General features: G+C 45.9%; 1 protein-coding gene across 2 annotated transcripts in view; it reads left to right on the top strand.

The window, feature by feature from the left end:
• The window catches only part of slf1 (SMC5/6 complex localization factor 1), a 36716-nt gene that overhangs the window by 377 nt on the left and 19093 nt on the right, over nucleotides 1-17246 (top strand). For both annotated transcript variants that reach the window (XM_020489478.2, XM_020489480.2), the window contains exons 2-15: nucleotides 265-376; nucleotides 932-1010; nucleotides 1569-1800; nucleotides 4155-4308; nucleotides 4413-4547; nucleotides 4709-4765; nucleotides 5196-5342; nucleotides 5432-5598; nucleotides 7442-7573; nucleotides 7723-7864; nucleotides 8518-8689; nucleotides 8923-9068; nucleotides 9374-9510; nucleotides 15217-15296. In XM_020489478.2, the coding sequence (XP_020345067.1) occupies nucleotides 265-376; nucleotides 932-1010; nucleotides 1569-1800; nucleotides 4155-4308; nucleotides 4413-4547; nucleotides 4709-4765; nucleotides 5196-5342; nucleotides 5432-5598; nucleotides 7442-7573; nucleotides 7723-7864; nucleotides 8518-8689; nucleotides 8923-9068; nucleotides 9374-9510; nucleotides 15217-15296 (1892 nt within the window). The remainder of the gene's footprint in view (nucleotides 1-264; nucleotides 377-931; nucleotides 1011-1568; nucleotides 1801-4154; nucleotides 4309-4412; nucleotides 4548-4708; nucleotides 4766-5195; nucleotides 5343-5431; nucleotides 5599-7441; nucleotides 7574-7722; nucleotides 7865-8517; nucleotides 8690-8922; nucleotides 9069-9373; nucleotides 9511-15216; nucleotides 15297-17246) is intronic.

Raw genomic sequence — 17246 nt, 5'->3', positions numbered from 1 at the left:
CATATCCAGGGATTTAATGAAAGCGCAATATGAACTTCCCCTCGGGCGTTCTATTGGTTTCTACATCATGCTGAAATTCCATTGACGTCCTCCGCTAGCTAGCTAACGTTAACTGGCTAGTTCTCTGCAGTTCAGATACCCACTGAAAACGTCTGTTGCAAAAGTAAAGGACAGTCTTGCTAGCTTGCTCTACTGTCATTTCTACTCAAGCAAGGCATGACATAATGTATAGTAGACTAGTCTTCATGTGTTGTCTTTTATCAGGATGGTGGACACCAAACATGTGTTCCAAGTGTCTGGGATCAAGAATCTCCAGAAGAAGGGAAAGTTGCTCCATGGAATCGTTCAACTGGGTGGAAAGTACATTGGTGGCTCTGTAAGTGTTGACATCATAGCTACGGGCTTTCCCGCTCAACCCTCACTCTCCCCTTTTTTTATAAGCGGAAAATAGCACCAAAGGCCAGGATGTGAGACAGCCATTATGAGAGCTGGATGGCACCTGTCACTGTCAAGACAGTTAATTGAGGAAAAGATGAACAGTGGGTGATTAGTCCTGAAAACTGACCTTAATTGGTTTCTGATATTGGGATGTATTTTTGACTCAGTCATTTTATCCTTGCCCTCAATTGGCTCTTATTATAGTTACTGTACATTTGCCTCCAGTCTCAGGGGCACACAATGTGCTGCAAAGTTCGTATCCCTTTATCCCCGCCATGACTCTGCGGGAAGGTCACGGCAAGAACGGTCACTGGTCAGTTTAGAACTTTAGTTGCTGACCTCTTGCTATCCGTTGTTTTGTTTTCTATGTACTAGGCCTATATCAAATGAGTTGGCCGACCGCGTAGGATATTTTCAATGCCACCAAAACATCACGCTTTTATTTAGATGTTTTGCCTTGGTGGAGTCAAACGCAGATGTGTTGATCTTCCAGGTTTATAAAGACGGAACTACCCATCTGATTGTCACCCGTGAGCTGCCGAGTGAGAAGTTCATGGCAGCCTGTGCAGGAGGTAAGTGATGATGAACGTAGGCGTTACACTTACTAGGTGTTCTGTAAACTGAGTGTACAAAACATTAGGAACACTTGCACTTTCCATGACAGACCAGGTGAAAGCTATGATCCCTTATTGAATGGGCAATACAAAATATTTAGGTGCTTTTGAACGGGGTATGGTAGTAGGTGCCAGGTGCAGCGCTGCTGGGTTTTTCACGCTCTACAGTTTCCCGTGTGTATCAAGAATGGTCCACCACCCAAAGAACATCCAGCCAACTTGACACAACTGTGGGGGTCATTGGAGTCAACATGGGCCAGCGTCCCTGTGGAATGCTTTCGTCACCTTGTAGTCCATGCCGCTACGAATTGAGGCTGTTCTGAGGGCAAAAGGGGGTGCCACTCAATATTAGGAAGGTGTTCCTAATGTTTTGTACACAGTGTATTAGGTAGCAAGCTTTGACAAAGTCAGCTTGTACAGACTAGGGATTCCACAGCTTAATACTCTCATGGACCTTTCATAAGTAGCATTTTAATTATTTTGTGGTGTTTGTCGTTTCTCTTCCCTCTCTGTCAGGCAAATGGATCGTGACTCCAGAATATATTTTTGACTCTGTTAAGAATGGTTCGTGGCTGCCAGAGGGGCCCTATGAGTTGGACATTGTCTCCAAGGGGGGAGTCCCTGGGACCTCTAACCCAGTGAAGGTGTGGAGGGAGAGGGTGACCAGCAGGGCCATGGCTGGGGCCTTCGAGGGTTGGAGGGTCCTCCTGATGGTCAATGAGCCTACTCGCAGAGACATGCTCAGAAGGTGGTCTTTAGAATTGTAGTGGGCAGTAATGATGTGTGTGTGTATATATATGATATGTTTTAGCCATATGTAAGAGCCTACGCTTGAGTAACAGTAATAGACAATGAAGAAATGTCTGAGAATAGAATTCTAAATACATGTGTATTTAATGATTAATGAATTTGTAAAATGAATGGATTCACATTCAAGGCATAAAGCTTAAGTTACAAGCATTACAAGGCATTCCAAGCATATGCAGTGCATTTTGAAAGTATTCAGACACCTTGACTTTTTCCACATTTTGTTACGTTACAGCCTTATTCAAAAATGTATTCATGTATCCCATGTATTAAATGGTCTCTCCCCCCTCAATCTACACACACTACCTCATAATGACAAAGCAAAAAAGTTTAGACATTTTTGCACATTTATTAAAAACATAACTAAAATATCGCTTTTACATAAATATTCAGACCCTTTACTCAGTACTTTAAAGCACCCTTGGCACTAATTACATCCTTGAGTCTTCTTGGGTATGACACTACAAGCTTGGCACACTTGTATTTGGGGAGTTTATCCAATTCTTCTCTGCAGATACTCTCAAGCTCTGTCAGGTTGGATGGGGAGTGTCGCTGCATCAAGGATCTCTGTGCGTTGCTCTGTTCATCCTTCCCTCGATCCTGACAGTCTCTCAGTCCCTGCCACTGAAAAACATTCCCACAGCATGATGGTGCCATCACCATGCTTCACCGTAGGGATGGTGCCAGGTTTCCTCCAGACGTGATGCTTGGCATTCAGGCCGAAGAGTTCAATCTTGGTTTCATCAGACCAGAGAATCTTGTTTTTCATGGTCCGAGTCCTTTAGGTGCCCTTTGGCAAACTCCAAGCGGGCTGTCATGTGCCTTTTACTGAGGTGTGGCATCCATTTGGCCACTCTACCATAAAGGCCAGATTGGTGGAGTGCTGCAGAGTTGAACTCTGAGCTCTGACATAGTGGCCATTGGGTTCTTGGTCACCTCCCTGATCAAGGCCCTTCTCCCCCGATTGCTCAGTTTGGCTGGGCAACCAGATCTAGGAAGAGCCTTGGTGGTTCCAACTTTCTTCCATTTAAGAATGATGGAGGCCACTGTTCTTGGAGACCTTCAGTGCTGCAAAAAATGTTTTGATTCCCTTCCCAGATCTGTGCCTCGACACAATCCTGTCTCGGAGCTCTATAGACATTTCCTTTGACTTCATGGCTTGGTTTTTGCACTGTCATGCACTGCCAGCTGTGGGACCTATATATAGACAGGTGTGTGCCTTTCCAAATCAAGTCCAATCAATTTAATTTACCACAGGTGGACTCCAATCAAGTTGTAGAAACATCTCAAGGATGATCAATGGAAACAAGATGCACCTGAGCTCAATTTTGAGTCTTGTAGCAAAGGGTCTGAATACTTATGTAAACAAGGTGTTTTTTGTCACAATACTTGTTTTATCTTTGTCATTATGGGGTATTGTGTGTAGATTGATGGAAAAAAGTATTTAAAAAAATCCATTTTAGAATAAGGCTGTAACGTAGCAATGTGTGGAAAAAGTCAAGGGGTCTGAATACTTTCCCGAAGGCACCGTAGATCCTAAGGTTAACTTACAGGACAGAGCATGAACAAAGAGATGCACACTAGGCCAGAGGCCTAGGAAATGAGAACATGCAACCTTCCTCCATGGACTGGATACAGGATAAGAGTGAGAACAAAGGCATTTCCATTTCTAACATCCGAAGGTGTAACCTTTCAACCCGAAATAAACCACCATTGACATGTCAAACGTTACCAAGTTCACAGTAACCTCAACACTCCCAGGCACCGATCTCCACAGGGTGTCGCAGCGTCTTAAGAGCTTGTGCGACGGATGAGACCAATGTAAATGAGACCGAATTCCTGAGAAGACAATCGAACTCCTTTGCATGATAGTGTAATTCAGAGGTCACCCTGTACAGACACACATAAGAGATCGTCCATCCGTATAGATAGCATCAGTTATTCTCCGTGAACAAGTTTCAGATAGAGACCAAGCATTGAATTAATGCAATATCTTCCATCACACTAGTCCTCTGGATACTGTAACATAGAGATACATGTTGGCCCCTCAGAGGGGGAAGGGCTGACTAGTCTTTGAGCATTGATCTTTTTGTTCCTGTCACATTTTCCGTGCAGCTCCAGGTGACACATTAGGGCCAAGCCAGAATCGTCTTGAAATGAATTGACCTCAAACCTTATGCTTAGACATGTAAATGATGCATTTCTTGTCTTCTCAAAAATGTTGTGTCCTGTATTTGCTACATCATATATCAGACACACCTGTCACTTAATTTATCATGAACATATTTTTTTCAGAATCCTAAAAGCTGGGAAGGCCAATGTGTACTCGTACCCTCCTCCCTCCAATGCTGACGTGACACACGTGTTGACAAAACACGTCGCAGAGCATGTGAAGGCCCACAATGCACCGTGCTACTCCATAGAACACATGGCCCTGCATCTTTTTGGGGTAAATGTCTATGTAGATATCTGTTGATTAGCATAATTAACAATTACACCCAGTGAAAGGTTTGTATACTAAGGCTCAATCTAAGTGCTCTATCTTGTCTTCAGGAGGATGTGTGTTCTGATATGGGTTTAACCTGGACAGAGGGCCAGCCAGAGGAGACACAGGAGGCCAATGATGCACTCTCCACAGACTTTTCAGAGCTGGAGAGCGAGGCCAGGGACTACATCTCTCAAATAGGGGTGAGGGGCAGGTCTTTTCAAATCCGTCTATGTTTAGCAATGAAACGCAAGGTTTCCAATCATTGTTTTTCCGGGCGAAAACTCATGTCAGTCGTACAACTTTTTCAGTCGTCATTTTAATGACTGCATGTGTGACATTGTGGATGGCTCGTTTCATGCAGGAGCGGAAAAGACTCCCAGATATCCTGAGCTACTATGCCCCCGGACCGTACGCTCAGGTATGCAGATCTGCTCAAAGCGTCTACCATACATGCGTATTATACAACTGTAAATGAGTGTGTGACGTGTCAAAGGAGATCAGGTCATTCAATTTCCTTTATGTCAGGCGCCTCACTGAAAGGTGACATTTTGTGCATAGACGCATCATATCCGGGTCACCTGATTTAACCAATGCTGTCAGTTGATTGGTGAAGCGTGATTGGCAGAGCTATTAAAGGTAGTCTCTCACTGTCCCTCCGGCACCTTCCCAAGTGGATTTTCTTCCGATTGCTATTATAAACGGCCATGTAGTTCTTTTTCACATTTCCTAAGTTCATATTCAAGTGGGCAATAGATGACAGTTACCGAGATGACCTGATGAACTTCTGACGTCCTTCTCTTTCTCCACCCCAACTGCTCACGCCATTGTCATCTCTATTTTTTTTGTAGACTGCTGTAGCCAACTTCAGCAACGTGCAGAGCCTCACTGAGTGTGGTTTATTCACCCAAGCCCTAGAGGAGCTCCAGTTGTACCTGCTACCAGGGCAGCTCCCCCCAGCCCCATTCCTCCAGCCCCTCATGCGTCACGCTCTCCACGTAAAGACCACACAAACTGTTTGTTGTCCATTGTCAAAAAATCTAAACATGATTCCCTGGCTACTCATAGCTCCTCTTTCCCCATCCAGGGGGATGCCAAGCCTTTCTTTCTCAGCGAGTTCTGCATGGTTCTCCACAGCATCCTGAGGAACAACCCTCCCTGGGGTTCTCCAGCTAGCGGGACATTCTTTATGAAGGTGCTACAGTGTCCCCAGTGTCGAAAAGGAGTCTGGCCCCTTTTGGAGACATCACTCAGGTATAGAACACTAGAGAGACACCTATACAAAGGCCATAAACTGTATGTCCCAATAACGTCTGTTCAAAAGATTATTTTAACATGAGATGAGAAGTTTTAGAATACCTCATTCAATGTTTTTTCTACATTCTAGAATAATTGTGAAGACATCAAAACGATGAAATTACACATGGAATCAAGTAAGAACCAAAAATGTGTTAAACAAATCAAAATATATTTTATATTTGAGATTCTTCAAATAGCCACCCTTTGCCTTGATGACAGCTTTGCACACTCTTGGCATTCTCTCATCCAGCTGGAATGCTTTTCCAATGGTCTTGAAGAAGTTCCCACATATGCTGAGCACTTGTTGGCTGCTTTTTCTTCACTCTACGGTCCAACTCATCCCAAACCTTCTCAATATGTTTGAGGTCGGGAGTTTGTGGAGTCCAGGCCATCTGATGCAGCGCTCCATCACTCTCCTTGATCAAATAGCCCTTACACAGCCTGGAGGTGTGTTGGGTCATTGTCTTGTTGAAAAACAAATGACAGTCCCACTAAGCCCAAACAAGATGGAATGGCATATCGCTGTGTTCGTTAAGTGTGCCTTGAATTCTCAATGAATCACAGCCAGTGTTACTAGCAAAGCACCCCCACACCATAACACCTCCTCCTCCATGCTTTACGATAAAAAATACACACGTGGAGATCATCCATTCACCTACACCGCATCTCACAAAGACACGGCGGCTGGAACAAAAAAAGATCCAATTTGGACTCCAGATCAAAAGACACATTTCCACCAGTTTAATGTCCATTGCTCGTATTTCTTGGCCCAAGCAAGTCTCTTCTTCTTATTGGTGTCTTTTAGTAGTGTTTTCTTTGCAGCAAATCCCCCATGAAGGCCTGACTCACAGTCTCCGCTGAACAGTTGTTGATGTTGAGATGTGTCTGTTACTTGAACTCTGAAGCATTTATTTGGGTTGCAATCTGAGGTGCCGTTAACTCTAATGAACTTATCCTCTGCAGCAGAGGTAACTCTGTGTCTTCCATTCCTGTAGCGGTCCTCATGAGAGCCAGTTTCATCATAGCGCTTGATGGTTTTTGCAACTGCACTTGAAGAAACTTTCAAAGTTCTGGAAATGTTCCATATTGACTGATCTTCATGTCTTAAAGGATGGACTGTTGTTTCTCTTTGCTTATTTGAGCTGTTCTTGCCATAATATGGACTTGGTCTTAACCCTATTCGGTATATCTTCTGTATACCAACCATACATGGTCACAACGCAACCGATTGGCTCAAACGCATTAAGATATTCCACAAATGAACTTTTAACTTTTAAGGCACACCTGTTAATTGAAATGCATTCTAGGTGACTACCTCATGAAGCTGGTTGAGCGAATGCCAAGAGTGTGCAAAGCTGTCATCACGGCAATGGGTGGCTATTTGAAGAATCTCAAATATATTTAAACACTTTTTTTGGTTAGTACGTGATTCCATATGTGTTATTTCATAGTTTTGATCTCTTCACTATTATTCTACAATGTAGAAAATAGTCAATATAAAGAAAAACCCTTGAAAAAAGCAGGTATTCTGGCGACCGTGTCAGTGTGCATGCACCCGGCCCGCCACAGGAGTCGCTAGACTGCGATGGGACCCGGACGACGCTGGGCCAATTGTGCGCCACTTCATGGGTCTCCCGGTTGCAGCAGGCTGCGACACAGCCTGGGATCGAATCCGGATCTGTCGTGACCCAATAGTACTGCAATGCAGTGCCTTAGACTGCTGCGCCACTCGGGAGCCAATCCTTCTCCTTTTCATGTTGTACCCATCTTCCTCCTTTTGGTGTCTCTGTTTCTCCAGGTTCTGCATGGGTAGCAAGCCCTGTCACTCACTCCCTAGCCCCGCCTCCCCAGAGCTGCTCCGCTTCCATGGTGACCTGCAGGCCTTTATGCTCGAGCTCTTCAAGTGTGACATGCACTCCGCTAGCAAAGGGTAATCCCCACCGATGGGACACAGGCATATATTGGCGTAATGTAGAAAACAGGCGTCACTTACTTGAAACAACTTCGATAGTTCCAATCAACGTCATGCACCACAGACACGACACTGGATATTTCAACATGTTCTCCGTCTTCCCTCAGAGAGGCGGGAGGCTTGCGGTCGTCCGTCCTCTACAGGGTGTTCTGGAGCTTGTGGGAGCACTCGACGCTGGCCTCCAAGGCCGTGCAGCAGATCGCCCAGCTCTTGGTCCAGGCCTCATTGTGGGAACGCTCTGTCTCGGAGGTAAACCTGGACACGTTCCCAAGTCCCTGTTCCTGTCCTCACCAACATTCCAGTCACATACAGTAGGCCTACATCCCTGTCCCGCCCATAGTTCAGTTCAAAGTCGATTCTGAACTTGCAACGGTTCCCAAATTGTGGGGTGCTGTGTCAGCAGGGGAAGTGCAGGGGTCTTTTATAAATAAATAAAAATTGGGGTGGGGGGGGACTCAGTTCCTCTTGTCATGTTAGTCATTACAGACCTTAGAGATATTTGTAACTTATAAGAAATGCCCAGATCAACTAGCCCATGTCAGCTGTTTTTGTTTGTTGTTGTTTTTTTTAGGTATTTTAAGCCGTAGATATTGTTGTAATACATTTTTTTTGTCACATGAATAGACATGAGACAAGCCTAAATGTGTAGGGTTGCAAGAAAATTTGCTTTAGAACTGCAACATTTTCTTTGCTCCCATGGTAACATTTGTAGAATTGCAGGCAATCTAAACCTGAAACCTGCAAAATTCTCTCCACCAACAAGAGGGGTGTGAACAGTGCTTGTGCACATAGAAATAGAGTGGTGCGGGGAAGAATTGCAGGAATTGTAATGGAATTGGGCCCTCACTCTGGTCCAGCTAACTACCCATCTCTGTTTTTTTGTGCTGTGGTTGCTTGCGTAGGGTCAGGAGAGGGACTGTGAGAGAGACCGGAGGCAGACGCTGGTGCTGACCCTGCAGGACACGCTGGGCGTGGTGGTGGACTACTGGTGGCAGGAGTACAGCCGCCTCAACCGCAGCCTGGTGGACAAAGGCCTGGAGGACCTGGCTCAACACATCGCCATCCTCTGTCAGGGTACTACGCTACACTGCACGCAGGTCTGAGGCTCCGTCCCGAGCGGCACTCTGTTCCCGATTTATAGTACACAACGTTCGCACTACCTGTGGACCCCTGGTGAGAGGTAGTGCACTGTATAGGGAATCGGGTACCATTCGGGACGCAACCAGTCTGACACACAGCAGCACAGTTTTAATCATGTGTTCTAACTGCTCCCGTGTTGATGTGGATGGTATTCTTCCTGCCCTCAGACCTGCCCCCGGATGTCCTCCAGACGTTTGTTCCCGGGATGGTCCCAACTAGGCTACGGATGGTCACGGCAGACGCCATCTTTAGAAACGTGTGCTGCAGGAACGGCATCATCATAGGAGCAGAGCCCATCTCGCTAAGGAAGATTGTACGTTTTGGCCAAGCCTACGTTAGAATGTGTTTGGTTTCCCCGTCTTGGCTCTTGTGTCCAGGTGTAGTACAAGTGCAACAGCGGTACAGTGTATTGGAGCTCTGTTGCACATACAGGCCAGTTATTTTGCTGGGATCAGATTCTCCTGCTGCTGTCCTCATTGCTGGGCCTCTCACTGTCACAGCTGATAACGCTGGTGTCTTTATTTCTCTGTCTAACATACACGCACACACCTCCTATACTACAGACCCTCTCTATAAAGACCCTCTCCTTCATCTTACTGTGTGTGTGTGTCCTGACAGGTGTCCTCCTACCTGCCAGCCCTGGGGAGGCTGTGCGCGGTCAGGACAGGTGGCTCCAGAGTCCCCCGGGCAGACAGTGGGGGCCCTGGGACTGAACCCACCTCCTACAGCTGGAGCACCCAGGGGACTGATACAGGGTGAGTCTGTGCCCCCGCTGACCACTCCAGTCAGGCTAGAGGCCATACAACCAACCTCCCTGAGGAAGGTGTAGAGGGGGGAAAGCTGTGTGGATGGGAGAGGTGAGAAAGGGAGATGTGGTGAAATGAGGGAAAAGAAGGAGGGGGTGAGAGGATGCCATAGGAGAGTGTGAGAGAGCAGGTCAGAGGGAGTGTGGAGATGTGGAGTCCTCAGTGGGCATGCGTCTTCACATGCCTATGTATCAGAGATTACAGGAGAGGTGCAGAGAGCAGGTTAGAGGCCCTACAACTAGGCTTCTCTGGACAGACTGATGGCTCACCTCTCTCCCCTGCCCCCCCCCCCCCCCCCCCCCCCCCCGGCACAGACACGGGGTGGCAGGGCCCGCTGGGGATGAGGTTCACCTCAAGGCTAGCAGCTCACTCACCGACCAGCCTCGGCCTCTTTTCCCCTCAAACACTTTATTCACCAACATTCACCAATAGAAAATCAAAAGACAAGTTATTTTGTTACCTCACCTTACAAAAATATATATTTTTCAATTAATGATTGTGTATTACTTAGAGAGTTGGGGTGAGGGGATCGTATGATATAGATGATTTGGTTTAGAAAGCTGAGGTAGCATGTGAGTGAGAGGCCATGAATATGCCTTAGATAAAGTGTGTGATGAGGAGAGTCCCTCTCTTGCTCTCCTCAGCTCTTCCTGTAAGGACAGCTTGCCATCAGGGCACAAGTCCAGACAAAGGCTGGCGGGAGGCTCTCCATAATTGAAGCCCTGTTTCCTCCTGCTGGCTTAATCAAGCAGAGCTTATTGCTTTTCTGTTTGAGCCCGTTTGGGTTTGTCATTCTCTGTATCGCTCTCTCGCCCTCTCTCAACACATGTTACTGTAGTCTAGCAGTTAGAGCGTTGGGCCAGTAACCGAAGAGTCCCGTGTTCGAATACGCGAGTCGACAAGTTGAAAAATCTGCCGACCTGTCTTTGAGCGTGGTACTTAACCCTAATTTGCTCCAGGAGCGCCGTACTAATATGGTTAACCTTGTAAAACAACACATTTCACTGCACCTATCCGTTGTGTGACAATAAAACATATATTTTTGTATTTATTATTTTACTACAGCACAGTGAATCACAGCATCCCTTAAAGGCATAGTAGGCAGCTTTTTTGGCGACCTGAACAATTTCACGTAGAATGTGTGTTAAAGATCTGTTATGCACAGCCGCGAGCTGCCTAGTGACACGAGCCTACCAGACGAGCAAAATTGCTTGCCTCGAAGCGAGCATAGAAGTAACACTGAAGCATGCATGAGAGCATCAGCTGTTCTGGACGACTGTGTGATCACGCTCTCCGTAGCCGATGGGAGTAAGACCTTTAAACAGGTCAACATTCACAAGGCCGTGGGGCCCAGACGGATTACCAGGACGTGTAATCCGAGCATGCACTGACCAACTGGCAAGTGTCTTCACTGGCATTTTCAACCTGTCCCTGACTGTGTCTGTGATACCCACATGTTTCAAACAGATCACCATAGTCCCTGTGCCCAAGGTCACTAAGTTAACCTGCCTAAATGACTATTGACCTATAGCACTCACTTCTGTAGCCATGAAGTGCTTTGAAAGGCTGGTCATGGCTCACATCAACACCATTATCCCACTCCAATTTGCATAGCGTCCCAACAGATCCACAGATGATGCAATATCTATTGCACTCCACATGGCCTTTTCCCACCTGGACAAAAGGAACACCTACCTGAGAATGCTGTTCATTGACTACAGCTCAGCGTTCAACACCATCGTGCCCTGAAGGCTCATCACTAAGCTAAGGACCCTGGGACTAAACACTTCCCTCTGCAACTGGATCCTGGACTTCCCAATGGGCCGCCCCCAGGTGGTAAGGGTAGGTAACAACACATCTGCCACGCTGAACCTACACGGGGGCCCCTCGGGTGCGTGCTCAGTACCTCTTGTACTCCCTGTTCACCTATGACTGCATGGCCAGGCACGACTCCAACACCATCATTAAGTTTGCAGATGACACAACAGTGGTTGGCCTGATCACCGACAGACGATGAGGTCGCCTTTTGGGAGGAGGTCCGAGACCTGACCGTGTGGTGCAAGGACAACAGCCTCTCCCTCAACATGATCAAGACAAAGGAGATGATTGTGGACTACAGGAAAAGGAGGACCGAGCACGCCCCCATTGTCATCGACGGGGCTGTAGTGGTACATGTTGAGAGCTTCAAGTTCCTTAGTGTCCACATCACCAACTATCATGGTCCAAACACACCTAGACAGTCGTGAAGAGGGCACGACAATGCCTATTACCCCTCAGGAGACTGAAAAGATTGGGCATGGGTCCTCAGATCTTCGAAAGGTCTATAGCTGCACCATCGAGAGCATCCTGATTGATTGTATCACCCACTGCCTGGAATTGCAACTGCTTGGCCGCAAGACACTACAGAGGGTAGTGCGTACGGCCCTGGGCCAAGTTTCCTGCTGTCCAGGACTTCTATACCAGGTGGTCAAAGGAAGTTTCAAAAAATTGTCAAAGACTCCAGCCACCCTAGTCTCTCTGCTACCGCACGGCAAACAGTACCGGAGCGCCGAGTCTAGGTCCAAAAGGCTTCCTAACAGCTTCCACCCCCCAAGCCATAAGACTCCTGAACAGCTAATCTAATGGCTACCCCAACCCCTGTTTTACCCTGCTGCTACTCTCTGGTTATTATCTATGCATAGTCACGTTAACTCTACCTACATGTACATATTACCTCAATTACCTCGACTAACCTGTGCCCCCCGCACATTGACTCTGTACCGGTACTCCCTGTATGTAGCCTCGCTACTGTTATTTTACTGCTGCTCTTTAACTATGTTACATTTTTACTTTACATATATTTTTCTTAACTGCGTTGTTGGTTAAGGGCTTCTAAAAAAGCATTTCACTACACCTGTTTTATTCGGCCCATGTAACACATAAAATTAGGTTTGATTGTACACCAGCTGAAAATACAATTTGTGCTTATTGAAAATGTATTTGGTACAATTCTATTTAAAAAAATATCTTTTTTATTATTACAAAACATATACACACACAAATGACAGCATACGCACACAAACAACATCATCACACCTGCCCAGACCCACATGCTCACACCATCTCCAGCGCCTGCATCACTCTCCGCCACATGGCCTCAAACTGCACCATTTTGTTTCTCTCAGTAGCCCACCCACTTTCAACATTTTGGATAATAAAGCATTGACCTTTCCATTGTGTTATCAGTAGAGGATTGGTTGATTTCCAGTTAAGATCATCCAACCCATCAGGTATCTCACTACACCCTCATATGCCATGCCTTGAACATATGCAGACTGACAGTCAGTGAGTCAGTGAATTGACATTGTAATACTTCTGACAGCCAACTTTCTAGCTGAGCCCATAACTTTTGGACTTGATAATATTCCCAGAAGGCATAGACAATTGAATCCTTGTTAGTTTTACACTTAAAACGTGACTCTGCCGTCGTGCTGTAGAATTGGTGAATGTTGTGAATGTTGTCGCTTGTATAATACATTCTATACATTAGTTTTATACAGTATTTTCGTTAACTGTCATTTTGTCAATGTTCCAACATTCCCTCCATCTTGTGCCAATATCAGTTATTTTTAATTCATGGTTCCAATATTTTTTTCCCTAAGAGGTTGTCAGTTGGATAGGCTCTCTGCAAGGTAAGATATACAAAACCTATCATATGACCATACTTTTTTGACTCGGTAAGATTCCCTCAAGATTGTCCTGATGTCCCAAACATTTCAAATGGAATTTTCGTGATATGAAAGATAAGTTGCATGTATTTGAAAATATCTACATTGGTCAGTCCAAAATAGCTTTTTACAATTATTTCCTATTACAAAGTCATTTACGGTTTCTATGCCTTTAGCATTCCATGTGGACCAATTTATTGGTGAATTCTGAAAAGCTTTCTGGTTTTGTGTTCTACCCGGTAATTAATTGCATACACCTGGTGTCCCAGGTCTAAATCTGTCCCCGATTAGAGGGGAACAATGGGTGGGGGGAGCAGTGGGACTGGCTTCAAGGTCCAGAGTTGAGTTTGAGGGCTCTACACTATTCATTGCCTGTTTTGTTACTTCTTAGAATTTTTGCAACCAGGAAATGGCGGAGCAATTTCTGCCTATTGTAAAACATTTTTAAAATGAAAAACTGTTTTTTTTATGATTAAAAAATAACCATTTAGAAAGCCTCAAATGCAATTTAACAAAAGCAATGTCAGTTGTGGAAGGGTTTCTTATGTTGCTGCCTCTCTGATTCTGAGGTGATCTTTATCACACCGTGTGGGGTGGAAATGGCACTGGAGAGAGTCTGCTGCCTGTGTGTGTTTTGTGTTAGTGAATGGCTTATTGTACAATGCCCCCGGGCTTGCAGTGATCCTGCACCCAGAGTGACAGAATGATAATCCTCTATAGTATGGACGATCATAGGGGAATGAGAGAGGCTCTCTCGCCAAGTCTGTTGCCCGTCTCCATGTGGACAGGGTACTTTTTGAGTTAAGTGGGATGAGATGAAAATGTTTCTCATACACACGCAGGCACTTCTGATCTCTTCACAGACTTGTCCCTGCTAATAACAAGCTACGTGACAGAACGTGTGTTCCTCCCACACTGTCGGGGAGATTCCGCCCGGGTTCTGAACAGCCCAATTACAGGGAACAAGCAGGCTTCCCTGTAGTAAAGCATGCCTCCCCCTCTCTCTCCTCTTCACTGTCACCCACATGTCAGACGTCCTGCTGGCAGCCAGGCAACAGGTCTCCCCTCCGCACACTCACTCACAGCACTACTGACAGCCATACAGCTATTAGCACTACGCAGCTTTGAAGAGCGCACTTTCACTACTTCGTCTTTATTTATTTCTCATAATCTCCTTTTCCCCCGTTGAAATGACTCAGTTGGGGTTTTACTTACTAGGCGGCGGAAAAGGGTCGGAAAAAGGACCTGTGACGCCTACGGAGCCGCCGTGTGTGGTAATTTGATCAAGCGTGTCGTCGCTAGCTAGATGGGATGGTGTTGCGGTATTCCACAGCCAGGACACACAGCACAGGCTGTAGTGTTATTGCTGCATGGCCAAACTGGTAATCTCTCCTTGACCACGTCATCATTAAATACTGTAGGAAATATTGAATTGCATTCTAGAGTATTAATTTACCCAGCGTCCTCCTTGGCGTTTACACTACCTCACAGGATCCATTTCCTCAGTGCAATTGGGTGTGACCTTAATTTAGGTTATTCTTCAAACGGGGGGGGACAGTGGAGATGAGTAACACACTGACTGCACTGTATTTGAGAGTATGGGCTTTAATAGGTGCACAGTGCTTCATAGTGACAGCCATTAAAAGACTGTGCTGAGAGTATCTCTTTGCCAGGGTCCTGGTAGTTGTCTGTTTGAATGAGGCACAGCACAGTGGCCCTGTACACACTGCTGCCACTGCTCTGTTACTCCGAGGATGTTCCATTGCTTTGTGCGCGTGTCCGTGTCTTCCTAACGTGTAGGATTACTAATCCCAGCTGTGAAAGGAAATTCCTCTCTATGGACATTCATTGTGGCAGTATTAAATAGTTTGAAGAAATGCCCGTCATCAGATGGCCATGACGATAATGTTTGATGTCAGATCTGACCCTGTCTCCCGTCTCTACCCAGAATGGCCAGCAGTCTGGTTAACGGAGCAGGTCTGGGCAAGGAGAACATCCCCAGAGGTCTCAACCGTGTCAACACAGCAGGTAACACACACACACGAACACACACACACACACACGCTTCTCTGCAGATTTGCAAGCAATTTTTTTTATTTTTCATAGACTGATGCACAGGACTAGGTCATCAGTAGAGCGAGGACACGAGAGCCTTGTCGTCCGTTTGAACTTAATGAAGAGCCCATTATGTATTTATAAAGCCATGGATTAGCAGATGGTGTAGCTATGTGGGTGGATTCAATAGGCTTTTCTCGTCTGTAACGAGTTCACCTTGTTTGCCACCTCTGGCATTCTCATTGAAATTCCACACACGGTTTATTTTTTGGATCTATTATTCACATTTTTTAGGGTAAAAAAATAAATAATAATCGCACGGATAAAAGAGAAACGTGGAAATAATGACAAAAGACAACACCACCACCACACGGGCACACAATTGGTCGTCAGATCCCCAGTTTAAGAATATTAAACACAGTAATTAGGGCTGTGCTGTGAAAGTGACTTACTACGTGCAGAACTTCCTGCACTTAAGAGGCTTGGCACTCTGTGTGAACTCTCTGAGGTGTCAGCGCTCATATCTCCCCTCTCACCTGATCAGAAAGGCCCTGCACCAGAGCCAGGGAGGTGGTGTCGGGGAGGGCAGGCAGGAGACTCCAGGCTGTTTGCATGTGTTGTTTTTCCACTACGTGATCTCTATACCGATGCGCTCAGCATACATTTTTGATGAACCATCAGCACATCTCTCTTTCTCTCGGACACACACACACACAGATTTCATATTGCTTTCCTATGAGCTATTTTTCTGTGCTGCATATCTCTAGCAGCTGAGAGGGGCTGTGGGTTTAGGAAGGTCGTTGTCTGTGCACTGGCAGTTCTACAGTCTCCTTGGTGTACGTGCTGTCCTGACTCCACTGTTGAGTTTCTTGGGTGCTACTAACATAGCTAGCATTGAGGAGAGCAGACTCTTACAGTAGGTGAGGTACAACATTAAAAAGTGGCATATTGTACCCCTGATTCCTGTTAGAACGCTCAATTGAAATCGCATCGCTATCCAGTGACCACCGTCTTGTGATGCTCTATACACACATCAAATCGGTTCCCTGTCGTATGTCACCGATCAAGCCCAGTTCACAACATTCTTACGCACTTTTTCAACTTCCACTGCAAGCCAGGTTTGGTGTTTTTATACAGTAGGATATTACCATCCAAGAGTGTACGAGGTTTTACATTCAGACATGGGTGTAAATGAATACTTGGCACTGTGTATAGTTTTCTAGCACCGTTCTGACAAATAGCGTTCTTATTGGAACCGATTGCCAGCGGCGTTTTGAACCAGCTTGCCAGTCAACACGCTGCACGGCTACACAGACAAAGTGGAGGGGGGGTTCAACACACACATTTAACTTTTCTATTAAAGAATGAAATGGGGGATTGTTAGAGGGATTTCTAGAAAAGGACAAGCGGATTTATCCATTCCGTGCTTTATAAATGCTGAGCATGCAATTACCCCTGTAATGGAGGCATTTCGTCCAAATTGGAGCCATTACAGTGATTTAACAGTGCGTGGATTGGGCCTGGCATTTGCGAGGATGTGTACACACGGGGAGCTGTGGAATGGGTGTTTTAATCACAGCGTTTTTAGAGGCTGTAATGGTGGAACACACTGTGCAGAACGCTGACCTGCCACAGTGCAGAACAACTCATTAAGGCCCACTTGGACTTCACTCTCTAGCCTAGTTATTGCTGTTTTTTGTTGTTGTTCCCCCCCCCCCCATGTGTATTATTCATTTTGAATTTTATGTTTATTCGATTTGGAGATCATTTATTTACATGGAAAGAAAGTGGTCTTATTTATCTGAGTTTCTTAACTGTTATTATAGGAAGATTGAGGAAGTAGCGCTTTATGAGGGAGAGGTTGCGTTGGAAACTGTGCTCATGTCGGCCATCTTGGCTCCAGTGTATTCCTCGCCGCATGGT

This window comes from Oncorhynchus kisutch, linkage group LG8 (assembly GCF_002021735.2).
Source record: "Oncorhynchus kisutch isolate 150728-3 linkage group LG8, Okis_V2, whole genome shotgun sequence".
Taxonomy (NCBI): domain Eukaryota; kingdom Metazoa; phylum Chordata; class Actinopteri; order Salmoniformes; family Salmonidae; genus Oncorhynchus; species Oncorhynchus kisutch.
The sequence above is the reverse complement of the archived record's forward strand: the minus strand, read 5'-3'. Positions and strand labels throughout refer to the sequence as shown.